Source organism: Camelus dromedarius, chromosome 14 (genome assembly GCF_036321535.1).
Source record: "Camelus dromedarius isolate mCamDro1 chromosome 14, mCamDro1.pat, whole genome shotgun sequence".
Lineage (NCBI taxonomy): Eukaryota > Metazoa > Chordata > Mammalia > Artiodactyla > Camelidae > Camelus > Camelus dromedarius.
The window spans coordinates 31,651,407-31,671,613 of NC_087449.1; the positions used below are offsets into that span (position 1 = coordinate 31,651,407).

The following is a 20,207-nucleotide window of genomic DNA, read 5'->3' on the forward strand; positions in this document are numbered from 1 at the left end:
AAACTTAAGACTTTTTCCTCCCTCGGCTTCTGGGGCACTTCACTCTGCTGGTTCTCTCCCCGCCCCAGACTCTTTTTCTCCTGTGTTCCCCCCGCCCCGCCCCACTCCCTACATCTGTGTCCCCTGGGATTCTGGCTTTGGGTCTCATAGCTCTCACCTGGGGTTTCTTCCACATTCCTTGCTTTAATTATGGCATCAATGCTGTTGGCTCCTGGATCAGTCAGCGTTCAACCAGAAAAGTAAGAAACCATGCTAAGTGTTTAAAACAGGGAATTTATTCCAGAGAAGTGGCTCCACAGCGATGGATGAGCTGAGAAGACAAATGGGCAGGAGTCAGGGATACCAGAGCCCAGGTTCCTGGGCACATGGTGGGAGCCGGAGCCACTGAGAAACAGAGCCATTCGTTGCTAAACACGCTCCCTGAGGCAGAGATGACAAAATACTCTGCCTCTCCCCTTCTCCCACCCACCATGCTCCTGCCAGTGCCTCCCATTGGCTGAAGCAGCTGGAACACTGTGACAAGGGAGGCTGGGAAACGTTGCTTGCAGGGTTCAACTCAGTGCAAGGCAAGGGAAGAGCCAGGAGATGTGGACACCCCAGCCTGAGACTGAAACAGCCGCATACCTACACTTCCTGCCCCAAGCTTGTTCACTATCTATATACCCTACCACTTACAGGACACCTGTAACGCAGCATGTCTCAGCTGAATCTCCTTCCCAGAAAACGTGTTCCTCCTGCCAACTTCTTTATTTCTATCAGGGTTCTTGATTCTCATAGAGACAGGCTAAAAACTTCCAGCAAGTCCTCTGACTTCTCCCTCCTCCACCTGGTGTCAGATTCCAGGTACAAAAGACTCTTTGATGAAAATACCCACATATCCCCCCTTTCCATTCTTACTGCCCCCACCTAATTCAGGTTTCCTCTCCTCTTGCTTGGCTTCTAACAAGAGCCTCTTCGCTGGGCTCCCCGCTTCTGTTAGCATTTCCCTGATTCATTGTACACTGCAGCAGATTCATCCTGCTGGAAGCACAGACCTCAGCATGTCATTCACTTGTTTAAAAAACCCACCCATCAACTTGTTTAAAAAACTGGCGAATGAAACAGGACTCTTCCCACCCTGCAGCCTTACATCCCACCATGTGCTCACTCAGACCTCATGGCCAATCAAACAGGCCTTCTCCCTGCCCCTAGGGTGCCCTGGCTATCTCCCTCCGAGCCTTGGGTCATGCTGCCTGGAATGGTACTGCCTCTTAGCATCTCCTCCTGTGGATACCCCATCCAGCCATGCAGCTCTAGGATGATGTAAATCTCTTAGAATGAAATTTTCAGTAGATTCTGAAAGCCTTAAAAAATGTGCTTATCCTTTAACCAAGCAGTCCCACTTCTGAGGATCTGGCCTAAGAACATAATCGGGAGTGTGACCAGAAATGCTCACTGGAGCATTTGCTTATTAGTAAAAGATTATAAACAATCCAAGTATCCAACATGGAAGGTAATGGTTCCATAAACTATTGAATGAGATTTTATGCATCCATTAAAAATGAAAATTACAATCATATAGGGAAATACTCATTATATATGAGGGAAAAAAAGCAGGATACAAACTCATTTATTTTTTTAATTGTATGTACATGTACAACAACAGGTCATCTTTATCAAGCACTTGGTTTGCATTGGGTACTGTCCCAAGTGATTTACATGGATTTATTCATTTAATGCTCACAACAACCCTACAAGGTTATAAATGAGGAAACTGAGGCACAGAAAGGTGAAAAATGCCTGAGGTAAGTCACACAGTTGGTGCGTGTCAGGGCTGGAAGGTAGTTCTTAGCTGTAATGCCTCCCGCAGGCAGTGGAGCCCAAACCCTTTAAAGGGAAACAGAAGTTAGCCATCACCACGGTAGGTAGAATAATGGCTGCTCAAAGATAGCCACATCCTAACCCCTGGAACCTGTGAATATGTTACTTTCTATGCAGAGGGAATTAAGATTGCAAATGGAATTAAAGTTACTAACTAAATGACCTTAAAATGAGTGGGCCCAGTGCAATCATAGGGGCCCTTGTAAGTGGAAGAGAGAGGCAGGAGAAAGCGAGACTGAGAAGTGGCAATATGCTGAGGACCAGGCCCAACCTTGCTGGCTGTGGAGATGTAGGAATAAGGCCAGGAGCCAAGGGATGTGGGCCGACTCCAGAAGCTGGAAAAGGCCAGGAAATGGATTTTCTCCTAGAGCTTCCAAAAGGAACTCAGCCACACCAACATGTTGGTTTTGGCCCAGTGAAACCTATTTCAGATTCTGACCTGCAGAGCTGTACTGTAAGATCAAAAATGTATTGTTTAAGCCACTAAATTTGTGGTAGTTTGTTACAGCAGCAACAGAAAACAAATACACCTCCCAAAAAAGCAAAACAAAGCAAAAATTCCAGTAATAAACAGGCACTGGAAAAGATTGGAAAGGTCTTCAATAAAATGAAAGCGATCAGTTGTAACTGGTTGGTGAATCTCCTTATTTTTAAAGAATGATAATTTATTTTTCCATATTTCCAAATTTTCCAATAATTTTTTTGTACTGCTTTTATAAGGGGAAAAAGTTATTTTCTCCCTAAGAGATCCTACCAATCCTTCAAGGTCCAGGTCAAACACTGCCTCCTCCAGGGAGCTTCCCAGACATTTAGTCCTGACCAGGGGTGGCCGCTCTGCTTCCACGGACTTAACCCTGCACCTGGATTCTAAATGCCTCGGGAACAGGGTCCATGTCAGATTATCCCCAGGGTTCAGGGGCCCCAGCTAGTGCAAGCTGAATGTTCAGGAACTGGGATCAGGAAGAATCAATCATTTTTCATTAATAAATACACAAAGCTGTATTTCCCCACACTCTGATGGGATCCTCCGGGGAATGGGGAGGGGTGGAAAGGTGGGAAGGGGAGATAGACACTGCCTCCCAGAAGCTATCAGGGCACAGTGAGCTGAACTTCCTGCAGGACCTGCTCTAAAGGCTGTAAAGGTTTCTGCTCCACATCTGAAATGGGGGTGCATCCTAACAACCTTGATTTCTTCTCCTAGTAATATGTCAAGGTGGAGGGTGTAAGCAGATAGGGTAGGGGGTCTCCAGAAAAAGAGAATGAAGCATGTCTTTCTTGCCATAAGAGAAGCCATTTTTGGCCTAAGCCATTTTGTGATCTAAGCCTGGCCACAATGCTTGCCCTTGAACAGGTCTCAGCAATTAATGATCTTAAGGGACATGAGGGAATGCAGAGACAAAGGAAAAGCTGTCAAGAAACAATAGCTCCGCCATAAAACAGAGTCCTAGTTCCTCCTCAAGAGATAAACATGACAATCTGACACATATCTTTGAATTCTGCAGGAACTAAGGCCCCCACCCAGGTGGAGGGTTGAATAATTATGTTGACTTTTCGTGACCTTCATGACTTCAATCAACTAAAGCCTGGACTCTGTCAATCTCTGTCCCAATTCTATGCTGAATTCTCCTCTGCTAAAGCCCTTACATGAATGTGCTTGTACCCTTAGCTTAAAACTTTCCCAATTTTGCTGTTCGTGAAGACACTGCTTTGGGAAAGAAAGTGTTCTCCTTACTTGCTGCAGGTAATAAATCCTTCCTTCTCCGGATCTTTGGCTTGGTGGTGTGTTTTGACTCGACGCCCACAAGAGGTGAACCTAATTTTCAGGTAACAGAAGGGATTGAAGTAACCCAGGTTAACAGAGCCTGGGCCTCAAACCCCAGTGGGCCTTTGCTTGTTCTGAGCAGAATGGCGTGGGAGGTCATGTGGCTCGATGGCAGGGCCAGGGCCGGGGGTACTAAAATTGGATGTCCCCGGTGTTAGGGATGGTTGGGACGTCTCCAGCCATTTCTCAATACCAGCTTCCAGAATCACCATCCAAAATCCAAGCTGAGCAGGCCTCTCTCCTGCTTTTCCTATAAGTGAAGGCTCCCCATCCCCTCCAGGCTGGCACCAAGCTCTTTATTGGGGTGACCCAGCACTGCTCACCCCCCAACCTCCTCTCCTGAACACCCCCATTTCCCACCTGACAGGATCCAGTCCCACTGCACCCCACCATCCTGAGCAAGCCCTTCTCCCACATGCCTTTGCTCGTTACATACACGCGCACACACACACACACACGCTGCACCCTTGTCTGGGATGTCCGTCCTTAGCCCCAGTCCCCCATTGTTGCCCAAGAATAGGTTCTTGCCTCATGTAGTAAAGAATTCAAGAGCGACGCATAGTAAAGTGAAAGCAAGTTTATTTAGAGAGATACACACTCCACAGACAGAGCGTGAGCCATCTCAGAAGGCAAGAGAGAGACACCATGAGATGCGGGATTGCTCGCTTTTATGGGCTTGGTACTTTCATATGCTAACAAGTAGGGGGATTATTGCAACTATTTTGAGAAAGGGGTGGGGATTTCCAGGAATTGGGCTCCAATCTCTTTTGACCTTTTATGGTCAGCCTAGGAACTGTCATGGTGCCTGTGGGTGTGACATGAGGCTCAAGGTCAACTGGAAGTCAAACCTTCTGCCATCTTGGTTCTAACCAGTTTGTCCTGTCCTCAATTGCTGTGTCATTCCTTCAACAATTGTGCCCTGCTCCCTTCCCTCCTGTCTCATCATGGGTCTCCAAGTTCTCCAGGCCTCCTCTGAAAGACTCTGGGCCCACCTAGGAGGTTAGGGCTCCACCTCTGTGCTCCTAATCCCCTGTGTCTCCATCATATCCCACCCTCCCACTCCCACCCCAAGCCCTGCTACTAGCACATCCTCCGGCTGTGAGCCCACTCTTGCAGCGTTAGCTTTAGAATGGCAGCTCTACCTTTAGAATGCATGCTGGAGTCCCTGACAACCCCGGCGTTCTCCTCTCCTACTTCATGTCATAGGGCACGAGTGGGCCCCCAGAGCTAGTGATGCAGGAAAAACGGATGTGGGGTGTGAGGAGGGCCATGTCCCAGGTCTCAGTTGAGCTCCTGGGATGTGCCCCGCCAAGTGTGAGTCCTTGGCTTCACTCAGGAAAGAATTCAAGTGCAAGCCACAGTTGAATAAAGGTAGATTTACTTAGAGAGATGCATAATGCATAGAGTGTAAGGCAAGAGAAAGACAAGGAAAGAGGTGTGGGAATTGGGTGCTCAAGTTTAAGTAAAAGTAGGTACACCCTCCACAGACAGTGCAGGCCGTCTCCGAAGAGGAGCGAGTGAAAAAGGACCACTAGGCATAGTGTTGCCAGTTTTTATGGGCTCAGTAGCTTCACACGCCTACAGGTGGGACCATTCCAACTGCTCTGGGGAAGGGGCTGGGATTCCCAGGAATTTGGCCACTACCCACTCTTTGACCTTTTGTGGTTAGCCTTGGGACTGTCATGACACCTGTGGGCATGCTATTCACCATGCTAATATGTTACAATGAGCAAATAATGAAGCTCAAAGTCTACTAGAAGTCAAACCTCCTGCACTCTTAATCCTCAAGGCCAACCGGGAGTTGAATCTTCCACCATTTTGGTGTTAACTGCTGTCATTCCTTGAATGGCTGTGCTCTGCCCTCTTCCCTCCTGTCTCACAACGACCCCCATTTCTGGGCTCTCAAATGTCTGACATTCTTTAATGGGTGTGTCTCCCCTAACAAACTGATAACCCCAGGTAATGACAACCTTATCAGAGTCAAACCCCACCACCCTTCACGGGCCCCAAACTTCTCACCTCACCTACCACCAATCAGAGACTTGCGCACAAACCGATCAGGCACCTTGTAACCCAACCTTATAAAAGACCCCAACAACCGGCCCTCAGGGCTCACACAGACACCCCTCGCCTGTGTGGCCCACTATTGTCTATGACAGCATACCCCTAATAAACTCCTTTTCTATTCTCATACTTTAACTGGTAAATTCTTTTACCACCATGTCACCAGCTGGCTGCCTTGTTGTATCCCACAACACTTTCTTCTTGAAGTGACCCTCCCATTGGCTCCTGGGACCCCTTCCTTCTGTCCCACTATGCCTGATTGATTCCTCTTCCTCCACTATCCCTAAAGTCAGTGGTCCCCAAATGTCTGCCTCTACCCTCTTCTCCTTTTGCTTTAGGCAAGAAGTAATGCTCACACCCTCATCTTTGCTCCAGAGCCTCAGACCTCTGTATCCAGTTCCTTCCTGGGCAGCTCTTCAAGGATGACACACAGCCCCCATGACTCCACAAGGCCTGAACCCAACTCCCTCCCAACCTGCACCCTACCTCTCGGATTCCCACCATCTGCCCACCTGGGCATCATTCATCCTTCTAGTCACTCTTGTACACACACACACACACACACACACACACACACACACGACCATCACCAGGGATCCTGCTGGATTCCTCTGTGAACCTCTGTAAGCCAAAGTCCCTGTGCACATTACAGATGATTCTTGGACTCATTTAAACTCCAGGATCACTGAAAATAAGGTGGTCTCTAACTGCCTTCCCACACCAGGGTTCCTAGGACACCATCTGTGCCAGATGGTGACGCAGTCCCTTCCCTGTGGACTCGCTGAGTCAGGAGTGGCCTATAGCAACTCAGGCCAGCATGCCAGGCCTATCAGTTTCAATCCCAGTTAGATAATATATCAGGAATCGAAGGAAAATTCATATTCCTCAGGCAGATCTAATCTGCCCTTGTCACCCACCTTAGCCTGAACTTTGCGACTCCCTGGGGTGGGGCAGAAAGAGGGAAGGGCCATCCAGTTGCCTCCTTTTATGCAGGGGAAAGACTAGGTCCAGAAAACCTGCAGGTCTTCAGGAAGCCAAGGTCAAGCTTGTTTTGGGTCCCTGGTCTCCCAACCCCCAGGCAGGGGCCGACAGGCAGCAGGTGAGGGCTCCGTCCAACATCTTCTGCTGCCTCTTAATGAGCTCAAAGGTTATTTTGGGGGTGGCAGGATTTTCTGCTTGACCTGTTAAGATCCTGGGAGAGACAAGGAAGAGGAGGAGGGCCGGGAGGTAGGAGGGGCCTCGGGAGCTGTCTTCATCTGGGACATTCCAGGCCTGCAGGAGCTGGCTGTCCTGGGGGAGAAGTAGGTGCTGCTGGGGGCTCCTGCCTCCCACTCGACCCCAGCTCGCAGAGCCTCAGGAGACTGCACCAAAAGGAGTGGTGGGTCATTCCCTGGAGAGGTCATCATGGCCCGCAGGAAGGGGTGCTTGAACAGTCAGACCAAGTGGGCCCTTGTCAGCGGGGCCAGTGTGGCTGTAGTGTTCGCCATCGGGATGGTCCTGTGCTTCACACTGCAGGAGCACACCCAACCAGGTAGGGGCCTCCCGGTCATGCCACCTGGCTGGCTTCGCCCATCCTTCCCTCCTTGTCCCCACCAAGGCTCTGTCCACATTGATAGCTCTGATGGCCTCCTCTCCCATCCCTACTCATCCTCCTTCCACAGCTTGACTTGCCTCTCCTATCCACCAATCCCACTAAGACTTCACCCCAAGCAGAAGGTCCCGTTAACTTTCTTTCCCTTCCTCCTTTGCCTGGCTTCAGCTGCCTGAGGACCACAGAATCTCAGTCTTCAGCCCAACCTCCTTCTGTGCCCCCAGATTCCTTCTTGGGGAGTCACAGGGACATCTCAAACTCAGCTGACTGAGCTGAACTTTCCCCACCACCACCTGCTGGTCCCTGCGCCCTCTCCCAGTGAAGGGCTCCTCCATTCACACGGGGACCTGGGAGCACCTCCTCTCCTCCTGTATCTTCAGCCCTGCGCCTCAAGGCTTCTTCCTTTCCATCATCTACCCTCCCACTCTGACCTCTCAGTCCTCCATCTCCTGCTGAACCCCTGCAGCAATCTTCCCCCTCCCACACAGACTCTCTGCCTGCCACCAGCCTGGCTCTCACCAGCCCATGCTCGCTCTGCCACCAAGGAGATCCTTGCCTGCTGTCTCCAGCACACACTCAACTCCTTTGCTGGCACCCAAGGCCATTTACAACCTGATCACAGCCCTTTTTTCTAATTTTGCCCTATTCCATTTCTCTACATCAGTACTGGGCCAGGGGCCATTCCCTTAGGCAATCACACTTTTTCCTGTGGCCAAGCTTTTGCTTATACTGTTCTCTCTGCGTGGAATAACCTAGTCCTCTCTTTTGGTCAAATTCACACATCATCCTTCTCGGTCTCCCTTACGTGTTCCCTTCCCAGTGAACTTCCTAACACCCCCAGGCTGGTTCAAAGCCTCCTTACACCCAGGAACCCATGTATTTCTCTCTCACGCAGCACTGATGACTCTGGGGGACTCCGGGGTCCACTGTCTATCTCCTAGATGCCATGCTGGACACCCCCTGGGGAACCAGGGAGGGTCAGTGGGATGTACAGATGGGAGTCCTGGGCTGGGCGAGAACTGATGCTAATAGCCCTCTTGGTCTTGACTCCAGGCTGTAAGCAGGATGCGGTCTGCCGCCCCGACGCAGACATGCTGGACTACCTACTGAGCCTGGGTCAGATCAGCCAAAGGGATGGCCTGCTGGTCAACTGGTACCACGCTGCCAACAGCCAGGAGGATATGAAGGCTGCCCTCAGCAGTAAGTCCAGTCGCCAGGACTGGGACAGGCTGGGGGGAGATGGAGGGAGAGCAGAGGAGGGGCTAAGGGAGCTCTACCTACAAGGAGGCATTCTGATGGGTATCTTGCCTTTCTCCACTTGAGGAAGTGGAGGCTCAAAGGTTAAGTGACTGGCTTAGGTTGTACAGAGATGTCTGGTTCCAAGCTCATGTCCTGCCCTCCCTCCAATGGCTTGTCAGGAGACTGCTTCCCCACTCAGGAGGCCTTTGCCCTCAAAGCCTAAGGAAGCCAGAAGATGCGTTTGACCTCCAGCACTACCAAAAACAAGCTGTGAAAACCTGAGTAAACCAAAAAAGCTCCTGAGTCTCTGATTCAGAATGATTATGGGAGCCAGTCAGCAGCTGATTCCTGTGCGGACACATGCTCCCATTCCACGTGGGGCCTCCTGGGGCCATGAGCAAAGTTTTGTGGGTACCATTTGACAGAAGAAAAATGAAGGCTCAGAAAAGTTTGGTGTGGGCCATCTCAGAGGGTCAGGGAGGCCATGAGGCATGGGGGTGGTTAAAGCAAAAGTAGATTTACACACTCCATAGACAGAGTGCTAGCCATCTCCAAAGGCAAGAGAGAGTGACCAGTAACCCACCCAAGGTCACACAGCTTGCAAGTGTTAGGACTGGGACTAGAAGCTGGCAGTCTTGGGTTCAGGGTGGGCACACAGCCATGGTGCTCTTCTGCCGGATGTGAGGCAGAGAGCTCCTGGCATCTGGGATGCCTGGTAACGTCCAGTCTGCTCCCTCTGGGGAGCAGCACTCCTTCCCACCTGACTGTGCCCCTGAGGACCAGGGCTTCTACTGTGGCTGCAGGAACCTGATCTTTCCCTCATTTCCTGTCCCTTCTTCAAATCCCTACCCAAACAAGTCAGCCCCCAGATTCAGCATCTGGAAGGCACATAACAGGTGCTGATGACAAGGGAGAAAATTTCTAGGAGGAAGGTGGAACCAGGTGGCGATCACAAGGAGGCAGGTTAGGTCCATCAGTCTTTAGTCCACTTCACTAAACATTTTCTGGGCCTGTGCTCTGGACCCAGGTCAGAAGGAAGGTTTAGAAATGACTGAGACATGACCTGGGGTTCATGGAGCTCGCAGTGTCTCAAGGGAGACGGCTGGTGTAGATCCAGCAAGGCAGCAGCATCGGAGGGTCACCAGGACTCTCTCCCAGAGCAGCCCCATCTTCCCCAGACTGGAAATGGCCCCCTTAGATGGGGAAGGAGACCCCTTAGCACCCATTCTCTTGAGCTACCCTCTTACCTGCCCAGCTGCCCGGCTTGGGCCTGGCTTCTCTGGGCCTTATTGGGCCCCAAACCCTTTGGACCCCTCTCTCTGCATTCCCAGATAACTAAAAGTTAAGATAAGAAAGGACTTTGTGTTCAAGCCATAAAAATAAAGGCTACCTTCATACTGCCCTTCACGGTTTACAAGGTGCTTTTATGTCCATATCCTGCAAGTCAGGGCCTGAGGCGGGAGGCTCATCCCCATCTTGCCAGTGAAAACACCAGGACCCGCAACCTCTGGGCAGAAGGAATAACATGAGGATGAAATGGGACGAGGCCAAGTACCTGCTCAGTGCTGGGGACAGCCTGGCACTCAGCTTCCTTCCCCTCCTGGATATCCAGACATCTAGGTGTTAGAGAAATCTGTAAAACTCCTCTGCACTTTTGGGCAAGCTCTTCCACCTTTCTGGACCCGGGCTGGTTGACCTTAACTTCTCTATCATTCATTCATTCTGTCATTCATCATCCAACAAACATTTCTGAAGCTCCTTTTTAGGCCTGATACCATCTTGGCATCAGATGTGCAAGTGATGGTCAGTGCAGACCCAGACCCTGCTCCCTGGCACTTACACTCAGGACGACTGATGCTGAGCGAGCAATTACACGGGGGCTGAGTGCTCAGAGGAGAAGCAGGTGACCTAACTCGACTGGGTGTGGGGTTCAGGGATGGCCTCCTTGAGGAAGTGATATTTTAAGCCAACACCCACAGATGAGCCGGAGGTGGCCTAGTAAAGCTGCAGAGGGAAGAGTGTTGCCAAGGCAACAGCCAGCCACATGGAATCGCCCAGGGATGGGAGGACAAGATAGTTGAGCCCCGATACTCAAAGTGTGGTCCACGGACCAGCGGCATGGGCATCATGGGGGAGCTTGTTAGACATCTCAGGCCCTGCCCCAGACCTACTGATCAGAACGTGCATTTTAACAGTTTCTGGGTGATTTCTGTGTGCACATTAATGCTGGAGAAGCAGGAGTGGATGGAACCTAGAGATTGAGGGAAAGAGGAATTCAAGATGAGACTGGAAAATTTGCCAGGGCCTGGTCATTCATGGTCAGGCGTTTGGATTTGATTCTCAGGGCAAAGGGCAGGGCTGTTTTTGTTTTTTAATAGAAGTGACACGATCAGGTACATGTTTGGAACACTCACTCTAGTGGCTGTGTAGAGAATGGACTTGGAGGGAAGTGAGAATGGTCAGGACACTGCAAATATAAACCAGAAGAGGCCCCTCCTCATGCCAGCTGTCTGAGATGATGCGGGAGCCACCCCGCCCTCCCCGCACTCTGTTCCCTGGGCAGAGACCCTGGTCAGCTCTTCCAGGTCTGCTTCTCACTGGAAAGGCCTTAGCTCTCTCTGGACTGAACTCTCAGGGCAGGAATGACACAGCCACCTGACCGAGTTAACTGCGTGAATTTAGGAGATAAAAATAACAATGCTCAGTGCTGTAAGGGTGCCGGGAGATGGACCAGCTTATGTACTTCTGAACAGAACATGAATCAGAAGAATTTTTCTAGACAGTAATTTGATCATATGGGCTTTAAAAACGACCCTGCATTGCCCTGACTCAAATTCTGCAAGTCAGGATCAGAAATAATCAGAAAATCAGAATAAAATTGTATCGTTACTTATTAGTAGCAAAGATTAGAAACTACTGAAATGTCTCAGGAATAAGGGAGTGGCTAACTAAAGCAGGGTGAGTGCCCTCCATCAGGAATTCTGCAGCTTTTTTTTCTAATGAGACGTAGAAAGGATTGTGAACATGCATTATAATATTGAAAGAAAAGGATTAAAAATTATAAATGCAGCATGGTCTCAACTGGTAAAAACTATACATAGATAAAAATGGAAGAAAATACATCAAAAATGAACTATGATGGAAATGTAGGTGACTATTTCCCTTCTTTCTGCTTTTCTGTATTTTCCAAATGTTCTGTAATAAACGTGTTATAAATGAGAAAAAAGGGACTGATTGAGTTTGTCCTCTTGCACAGGCGATGCCATGGTCCTAGAGGCAGATGTCACAGTAGAAGGACTTGGCACGGCCAACGAGACAGGGCTTCCAATCATGGCGCACCCCCCAGCGATTTACAGTGACAACACCCTGGAGCAGTGGCTGGAGACTGTGCTGACCTCTTCTCAGAAGGGTAAGGACCTCTCTCAGCCCCTCCCTGGCTGCCCAGCCCCCTGGTCCTCAAGCCACATGTCAAGGATCTCTCCACTGGGAGGCAATTCCAGTCCCCGTCAGAAGTTGCTTGTTGCCTCGGCTTTCCAGCCCACACCCTAGAGGCCTGGGCTCCGAAGATTGGTGAGATGAGGGATGTAAAAGTGCAGGATAAGCTGCAAAGGGCCAACCTCGTGCAGGGTGTTCCCTCCTGAATCCACAGAACTGGACACACATGCCCAAAACCAAATTCCACCTTCCCCTCCCATGTCTCTTTGCCAATTGCAGTCAGAATCCAGACATCCCCCTAATGCTTCTCCCTCATCCCCCACATACACTCATCTGCTGCATCTGCCAGTTCTAACCCTGAATCCTACCCCTTGATTCAGCCCCAGCCACATCATTTTCCCCCTGGACCTCCTTCCTTACTGGTTTCCTTCCTTCAAACTCAACCCCTACCTGAGTGAGCTTTCCAAAATGCCAATTGTCATGTCACTCCCCAGCTTTAACCATCCATGGCTCCCCACTGTCCTCAGGACAAAGTGTGATCTCCTTGGCCTGGCTTTTAACATCCTTCTCTAACTTCCCACCCTCATCTCTGGCTTTTCCCGTCATTCCCAGCCCCCACCCCCCTCAACAGAATGGGCTATTGTTCACGCTGGGTCCTTCCTCTACATAGACAACCCTCCTCCACTCACATGCCCCCTCCCAAAGACCCAATGACCTCCCACAGGCTCGAGTGGCCCTGAGCCTGCCAGCTCAAGAATCACAGTGCCTTTTCATCGGATGCTTGACAACCCCTGCACCAGCCCCAGGTCCCAGGCCCTTAGCCGTCCTCTGCTTCCTCCCTTTGGGGATGAGGGATGGGAGCTCACTCCTGCAGAACCAAGACCTTCCTCTTCAGGTTAGCTCTGCTTGTTTGAAAGCCCTTCTTAACGCCAGGCCAGAATCTGGTCCCTATCTTTCCCGTACCACCACCCCCATACCTGCTTTCTCTGCCCCAGTAAGTCATGTCTTCTGGTTCCTTCCTCCTGGAGCATGAGGGACCAGTTCCTCAAGCCCCTGGACCTCTCCCCACAGGCATCAAACTGGACTTCAAGAGCATCAAGGCTGTGGGCCCCTCCCTGGACCTCCTGCGGCGACTGACATCGGAGGGGAGAGTCCGGAGACCTGTGTGGATCAATGCCGACATCCAGAGGGGCCCCAACGTCCCCATCCCAATAGAGATCAATGCCACACGGTAAGTGTTCACCTCTCTGCCCAAGCTGTGTCCAGTCCTCTTCCTTCAACATCTGGCACAGTAGGTCCTCAGGGGACCTTTGCTGAATTTGCCTCCAGCCACACTATGCAACATCTGAGCCTTTGCACATGCTGTTTCTGCTGCCTTAAATGCCTTTCCCCCATTTCCTGATGAAACTTTGCCCAGTCATTACCTATCCCAGAAACTTCCCTGACACCCAAGGCTGCTGAGGGCCTTCACCCACACTTCCTCTTAACACAGTCCTGATTTCATTGCGTTATCATTGTCAGGTTACAGGTTTGTCACCCCTACTATACCGTTTACTCCTGGAGGGCAAGCAAGGTCTAGTCCAGTGACCAGGGCAGGACTTGGCCTGCTAGAAAAGTCTAAAGCCCTGACTCCTTCCCCAGGCCCCTGAAATCCCAGCACTGCCACCAACAGCCATCACGTACATCAGCTACATGGTGCTCTCCAATTCACAAAAAAGGACCACATATAAGGAGAGACTATATCTGAGTTTGATTTTCACATAGCAATGCCAGGTTAGGAGCATTTTTTCCTCCTCATTTTGCAGATGAGAAAACTGACAATAATTGAGGCTCAATTTGTTGACTGTTTATTATGTATCACAGGCACTGTTTTAAGTACCTTAGTTGTAGAATACCATTTAACTCTTACAATGACAATGAGGTAGGTACTATTATTTTCATTTTGTTAATACAGGAACTATCTCACTAAAATTAAATGATCTGCCTAAGTCTAGTAATACGCAGAGCAGAGATTCAGAGCCAGGCTTTTATGATTCTAACCCTCATGCTCTTTACCATCCATCTCTACATCCATCCATCCATCCATCCATCTTTCCAGCCAGCCAGCCAACCATCCATCCATCCAATATTTATCATGATTCTCAAACTGAGGTGCATCTGGAAAGCAGCAGTTTGAAAATGTAGTCAGTGGCCCAAGATAAATGTGGTTCATCTTCTCCGAATGATTTTACTCAATATTTTGGGGAGAGGGAAAGAGTGATTATTTGCCTATTAAAATCCACATCAGGGCAAAATTTGAATAAAATTTTAAAATAAAATCTGGAAGTTCAGAGACTCCACAGATGACAGAACCCAGATCCCACACCCAGGGTTCTGGACTGCGTGCCCCCTGTCCAGGTAGGGATGTTTAAGAAGCCCTGTCCTGCTTGAAAGGATGCCATCTTTGAGAATCAAAGAGGTTGGGTGAGCTACCGAAGGTCACAGAGTCAGGACCCAAATCCAGACCTGCCGGACACCAAAGTCCAAGCCTTACTGTGGGACTTCTGTTCCTTAGGACTCTGCCCTTATCTCATAGATGCAATAGGTCCTGCCTCTTCTTAGCATTGATGGGAACCCAGGAGATGAGGAAGGGGCTCTAAAAGACCAGCATCTTTTATCCTTTTCAGGTTCCTGGCCTTGGCCCAGGAGAAATATCCTGAGGCAACCCTGTCTACAGGCTGGACCACCCTCTACCTGCCCATGTTCCCGAACAGTACGTATACCCGAGCCATGGTGGAGAAGATGCAGGAGCTGGTGGGAGCACTGCCACAGAAGGTCACCTTCCCTTTGTACGCTCTCATGGCGCGGTCTGCCTGGCCCTACTTCAGCTGGCTGCTGGGCCAGTCTGAGAGGTGAGAGCTCCCAGGCCCCTGCCACAGCCCCTGCTCTCTCCAAACCCATTCCCAGGCACTGATGCTCCAGGAAGATCCCAGGTGCTCATGGCTAGAAGAGTCTTAATGATCATCTGGTCCAACCCCCTCTGGTGCCCCCTTTCCCTACAGTGTCCCTGCTTCCCTGCTTCCTGCTTATATACCTCTGGTAATGGGCAGCTCACTATCACCTGAGGCAGCCTGTTCATTGGTAGATAATCTTGCCTGTTGGAAAGTGTTTATGCTGAGACACAATTTGCCTCCCAGTTTTCTCCCATGGGAGCTGGCTGTGCCCCTGGGGCTGCACAGATTGCACCTGCAGCCTCTGCCCCAGGATAGCTCTGTAGGGATTGAGAAACCCCCATCCCCACCCCTGCACTCTGCTCCCAGCTGCCCAGCACCACCTTCCTTAGCCTCTCCCCACAGGAGTCTGGAGGCTGCCCCTTTCCCCTCTTCATACCTGACCTCTCCCCCTACCCCCTGTGCCCATCTCTCCTGTCCTTGTCTTTTTCCTAAGGCAAGATCCAAAAATAGATACTCCAAGTGAGGAGGCAGGGCAGGCCATCCCCTCCCTCCATCTAAGCCTCTGTGGTTTCTTCTGCCCCCAGGAAGGAGGTAGTGCTCTGCCCCTGCCCAGCTAGGGTCTAGCTCTGAGCACAGAAGTGGGGCTGAGGACTGCTGAGCCCAACAGGCACTGAGCCGGCTCTCTGGGCCCCAGGTACAGCCTGACGCTGTGGCAGGCCACCTCAGACTCCGTGTCAGTGGATGATCTCCTCTACATCCGGGACAACACCGCCCCCCACCAAGTCTACTATGACATCTTCGAGCCTGTCCTGTCACAGTTCAGGCAGCTTGCCAGTAGGGAGGGGTCTGGGGAGGGTGGGGAGGGCGGTGGGGCTGGATTCCACACAGGGCAGCAATTGGTGGAGCAGAGCTAGGAAGGGTGGAGCGTTGGCAGGGGGAAATCCTGGGTGGGATGGGAGGAAGGAATTGTTTTAAGCATCAATTGTATGCGACCCCGATACAATATGCTGTCTAAGTCTCATAGATCCATGAAGCATGGATTCCATTTCACAGAACAGTTATGTAATTTACACAGTCATTCAGCTTGTACGTAGCAGAGCTCAGACTGGAACCAGCAAATTCCAAACCCCATCTGCTTCCCCTTGTAACACAGCTCCTCTGAGAGTTACTCTGGCAGTTCAGAAAATGGCCGCTCCACCGTACCTGCTAATCAATGATCCAGACACTACCTATTCCTTCGTCCAAACCCTCATTCCCTGGACTCCAAACTTAGGAGAGCCTGCAGTTAAGTCATCTCAAAGGGGACCCAGCAGACCCAACACTCCTGCCATGGGAGCCATCTAGGCGAGGGGAAAGAATACCAGCTTTGGAGCCAGATGGATCTGGTTCCATCAGGTTCTAATCAAAGCAACTCTGCCTCATGGCTATAGGACCTTGGGCAAGTCACCTGTAATCTACAAAACAGGGAGTTACAGCTCCCTGGAAGCTTGCTGTGAGGCTTAGGGAGGATGTGTATAGGGCCATGCTACATAGAAGGTGCCCCACGGCTGGTGGTCACTTCATCTTGGCAATTTGTCCCACAGTGAATGCCTCACGGAAGCAAAACTACTACACTGGGGGCAGCCTGACCCCATTTCTCCAACTCCCTGGGGGTAGCAGTCTGAGTGTGGAGTGGCTGGTTCCTGACATTCGGGGCCATGGAAGCACAGCAACAGTGGGCCTCCCAGGTAAGGTCTGCCTGCAGTCCTTGTGCGCCTAGCTTTCCCATGAGGGCTTCCAATGCTGGGGGAGCTACCTCAGGCCTCAGTTACCATGGCAACACAGCTGCGCGCTTAGGGAGTACAGTGCTGGCAAGAGTGTGGGGCCTTCAGACCAGCACCTGTGAGCCCGCAGTCACATCATGCTGCAGGAGAGGCGGGCACGGGCCCCAGGGCCAAGCCATAGGCAAGGGCCCAGAACTAAGTTAACGGCTTATTGGTTAATTCTCACGAGCCCCGGGCACATTTATAAAGCAGCCCTTTCATCTGGAACCCAGATCCCATCAACAGGTCCCATTACCCCCCTGCTATCCCTTTAGCTTCAGCAAGGGCCTCTGACACCCCAGGATAACCTAAACCCTAGACACTCTTCCTGCACTACCTCTTCCAGACAGAGAAGGCATGATCCTGCTGAACGTTGGCCTCCAGGAGCCCGCAGCTGAGAACCCCATGCCCATCGTGCGTGCCCCAGATGGCCGTGCCCTGACGCTGGAGTCCTGCCTGCAGCAGCTGGCCACACACCCCCGACGCTGGGGCGTCCATGTGCACATTGCAGAGCCCACAGCCCTCCGGCCAACCCTGGCCATGCTGGCCCACCTCTCTGCCCTAGGCCACCTGTCTAGGCCTGTGTGGGTCGGGGCCACAATCTCCCATGGGAGTTTTGTGGTCCCTGGCTACATGGCTGGCAGGGAGTTTCTTACAGCTATGGCTGAGGTTTTCCCCCATGTGACAGTGGCACCACGCTGGCCTGAGGAAGTGCTGGGCAGTGGCTACAGGGAACAGCTGCTCACAGATATGCTGGATCTATGCCAGGGCCTCTGGCAACCTGTGTCCTTCCAGCTGCAGGCTGGGCTGCTGGGCCAGAGCACAGCTGGCGTGGTGGACAGACTGCTGGCAGCCTCCCCCCGGGCCACTGTCACAGTGGAGCACAACCCTGGTCGGGGCAACTACGCATCTGTGCGGGGAGTGCTGCTGGCAGCCAGAGCCGTGGATAAGACCCGAGTCTACTACAAGCTACCCCAGAGTTACCGCGAAGATTTGCTGGCAGATGTTGGTAGAAACTGACCACCCAGGGGTGCTGGGCTGGCAGACCCCTGGGTAGAGGCTTCCCAAGGGGGAGGCGGGAAGAAATAAATGCCTCTGCCTTCCTCAGTGCACTGCACATGTGTCCTCGGGGCAGGATGGAATGGGAATGGGTGTGAGGTGGCCACTGAGGGTGCCTAGAGGGTCTGGAGGCTGGGGGCCAGATCGTTCCGGTTGTCCAGGAGGAACTGCTCACAAGCCTTGAAGGTGGTGTAGAACTCAGAGGAGAGGCCGGTCACATTGGTGGTCACATAGTTGAGAAGGCCCGTGGTGGCCTGGTTGTAGTAGGACACCTGCAGGGCGGGAAGCTGCACTCAGGGAGGTGGGGGCGCAGGGGGCGGCTGAGTGGACAAGAGGCAGGAGGGAAGCAGCCTTGCTTGCCTGCTAGGAAGGCAGCAAACAGGAGCTGGCACCTGGGGCCTTAGAAGATTGTATGACTGGCAGGCCTGACCTCCTCCAGCAAGTCTCCCCTGACCCCTCCTCTGTGTGCTGACAATCCTGGCTTCCCTCTGTCACCACACACTGTACTGTCACCACGTGCCTCCCCTGTCAGGTAGGAGGCTCTGGAAGACAGGTACTGGATCTCCAGAGCCCAGCATGGAATCCCTTTTAAATGAAGGTGCTCTCTGGGGCCATACACAAGTTAGAATAAGCCCAGGGATAGCCCTGAGAAGCTCGCCTGTTTAAGCGTATTAAGTTAGCAAACACTGTCCAAGGCCCTACCTGGGAGGAGTCTCAGGGCCCTAACAGCCGCTGTGAGCTGAGGAAGGGGAGCTGGGTATCCCCAACCCCACACGCTCTCAGCTCCTCCCCCACACTTTCAATTAACACTGACTGCTCTGCTGAGTTTTATGGGCCCTGAGAGCCATATAAAGCCTTCCTAGAAAGAAGTAAATAAGGAGATGGAATTTTAGATCAGAACACAGGCCTTCTGCCCTCGGCGTCCAGAGCTTTTTCAGAGACCCTGCAGTGGCCTCGGACTTATCTCTGCATAGATTAGATCTTATTCTATCTTAATGAAGGCTCATTTTCAGACACTGTTAGGCTCCCCTAAGCTGGAAGAGAGCCTGATGGCGGATGTGGCTGAGTCTGGAGCTGAGCCGGACAGCACTGAGCTCTCTGTGGCTTTGGGGGTGAATCTGGGTGGTAGGGGGAAAGCGGACACAGGGCCTCACCTTGGTCAACTGGTCCCCCTCGCGCCAGAAGCAGAAGCCCGAGCAGAGGGTCTCCCTGCGCCTGTACTCTGGCGTCTCGCGGTGTGTGGGCAGCGTAACCGACCTCAGTGCGATGACGTAGGGGTCCCTGGAGAGAAGGAAGGGTGGGGGGTGGGCAGAGAAGAGGGTGAGGGCCTGGCTCCGGAGCCCCCTCTGGCACTGACCCAGGGTCCCAAGCCTCCTCTGCACTGATGCCCTCATCATTATCTAAGGCACATAAAGCCTGGCTCTGGGTCCACTAGAGAGAGGAGGTATCTGTGGGTTAGCAGCTCTGAATTTGCCAGGAGCCAGTGTGACCACACTGTGGATTTTCTGGAAAAGCCCCGCCACTGCAGACACTCAGGGAGCAGTGCTCCACTTTGGGATTTTTGCGCTTCACCTTTCTCCCCTGTCTCGAGCAAGAGTCACGCCATCGCTCCTGCATCCTCATCATGGCACAGCTGGCAGCCTTGCCACCCTTCAGCCAACATGGGGCTTTTAGAGACTGGAGGCCAAAGAGCTGCCCACGTGAGAAATGGCCTGTCCATGGCCTGGGGCAAGGCAGCCTCACCACCCCAGGGACAGAGAACAACCTGCTTTAGAGGATGAGTGACCAAAAGGGCCGTGCCTCCCCGTGTCCTCCATTCTACCCACAGTGTAGACCACGGCCCACAGGAAGCAGCGCACTGACTCTAGGCTGAAGTCCCTTCCCCAGGGGAGGAGGATGAGCCCTGCCCACCTCCCACCCCAGCAGGCAGGCACGCACCCATTGTCACAAGGCTTCCGCCGAGAGGCCAGGATCACAAAGTCCTGGGGCTTGGGATCACTGCCGAGAGGGGGGCTGATGACGTGGTAGATGGCATCATCCTCATCCACCTGCTGCACTAGCTCCGCACTCCTGTGCAGAGCCCATGGGAGTCACAGGGGAGCTTCTGTCTGGCCCAAGCCCTCCCAGGCTTCAGCCTCCCCAAGCAGATGCTTAGGGGACATTTCACACCCAACACTGCTCAGCAGGGATCAAAGGATGGCAGGAAGGCCTGGCCAAGACAGGCACACACACACAAGCAAATGCACAGCCCCACACATGCAGACCTGGGAATAGACTAAGACATACACGGACACACCCACACCTGTGGGCATACCTATGTGCACAGACACATAGACACCCACCAGTGCGCACACAGGTGCACGCACCCTGCACAGATGTGTGATGATTGAGCGGTTGTTCTG

General features: G+C 52.1%; 2 protein-coding genes across 8 annotated transcripts in view; one reads left to right on the top strand and one right to left on the bottom strand.

Annotated features, from left to right (window-relative positions):
- ACOT11 (acyl-CoA thioesterase 11) overlaps positions 1–20,207 on the bottom strand; it is a 67,593-nt gene that overhangs the window by 11,720 nt on the left and 35,666 nt on the right. For 3 of the 6 annotated variants that reach the window (XM_064493551.1, XM_064493550.1, XM_064493552.1), the window contains exons 14-15: positions 19,744–19,875; positions 18,960–19,086 (exon numbers count right to left, since the gene is read on the bottom strand). In XM_064493551.1, coding sequence (XP_064349621.1) covers positions 18,960–19,086; positions 19,744–19,875 — 259 coding nt within the window. Of the gene's footprint in view, positions 1–225; positions 311–17,914; positions 18,078–18,959; positions 19,087–19,743; positions 19,876–20,207 lie in introns of those variants that run through there. The other 3 variants (XM_064493548.1, XM_064493549.1, XM_064493547.1) reach the window with 3 other exon arrangements.
- FAM151A (family with sequence similarity 151 member A) lies at positions 6,991–17,853 on the top strand. Of its 2 annotated transcripts, XM_010984595.3 has the most exons (8): positions 6,991–7,277; positions 8,391–8,537; positions 11,833–11,985; positions 13,083–13,242; positions 14,678–14,902; positions 15,639–15,778; positions 16,528–16,671; positions 17,093–17,853. In XM_010984595.3, exons 1-8 carry the CDS (start codon positions 7,151–7,153, stop codon positions 17,764–17,766), a joined length of 1,770 nt encoding a protein of 589 aa, XP_010982897.3. In that variant the 5' UTR covers positions 6,991–7,150; the 3' UTR covers positions 17,767–17,853. The 2 variants fall into 2 exon arrangements, with proteins under 2 accessions (XP_010982897.3, XP_064349623.1); XM_064493553.1 differs by lacking the exon at positions 15,639–15,778 and having other exon boundaries at positions 14,678–14,763.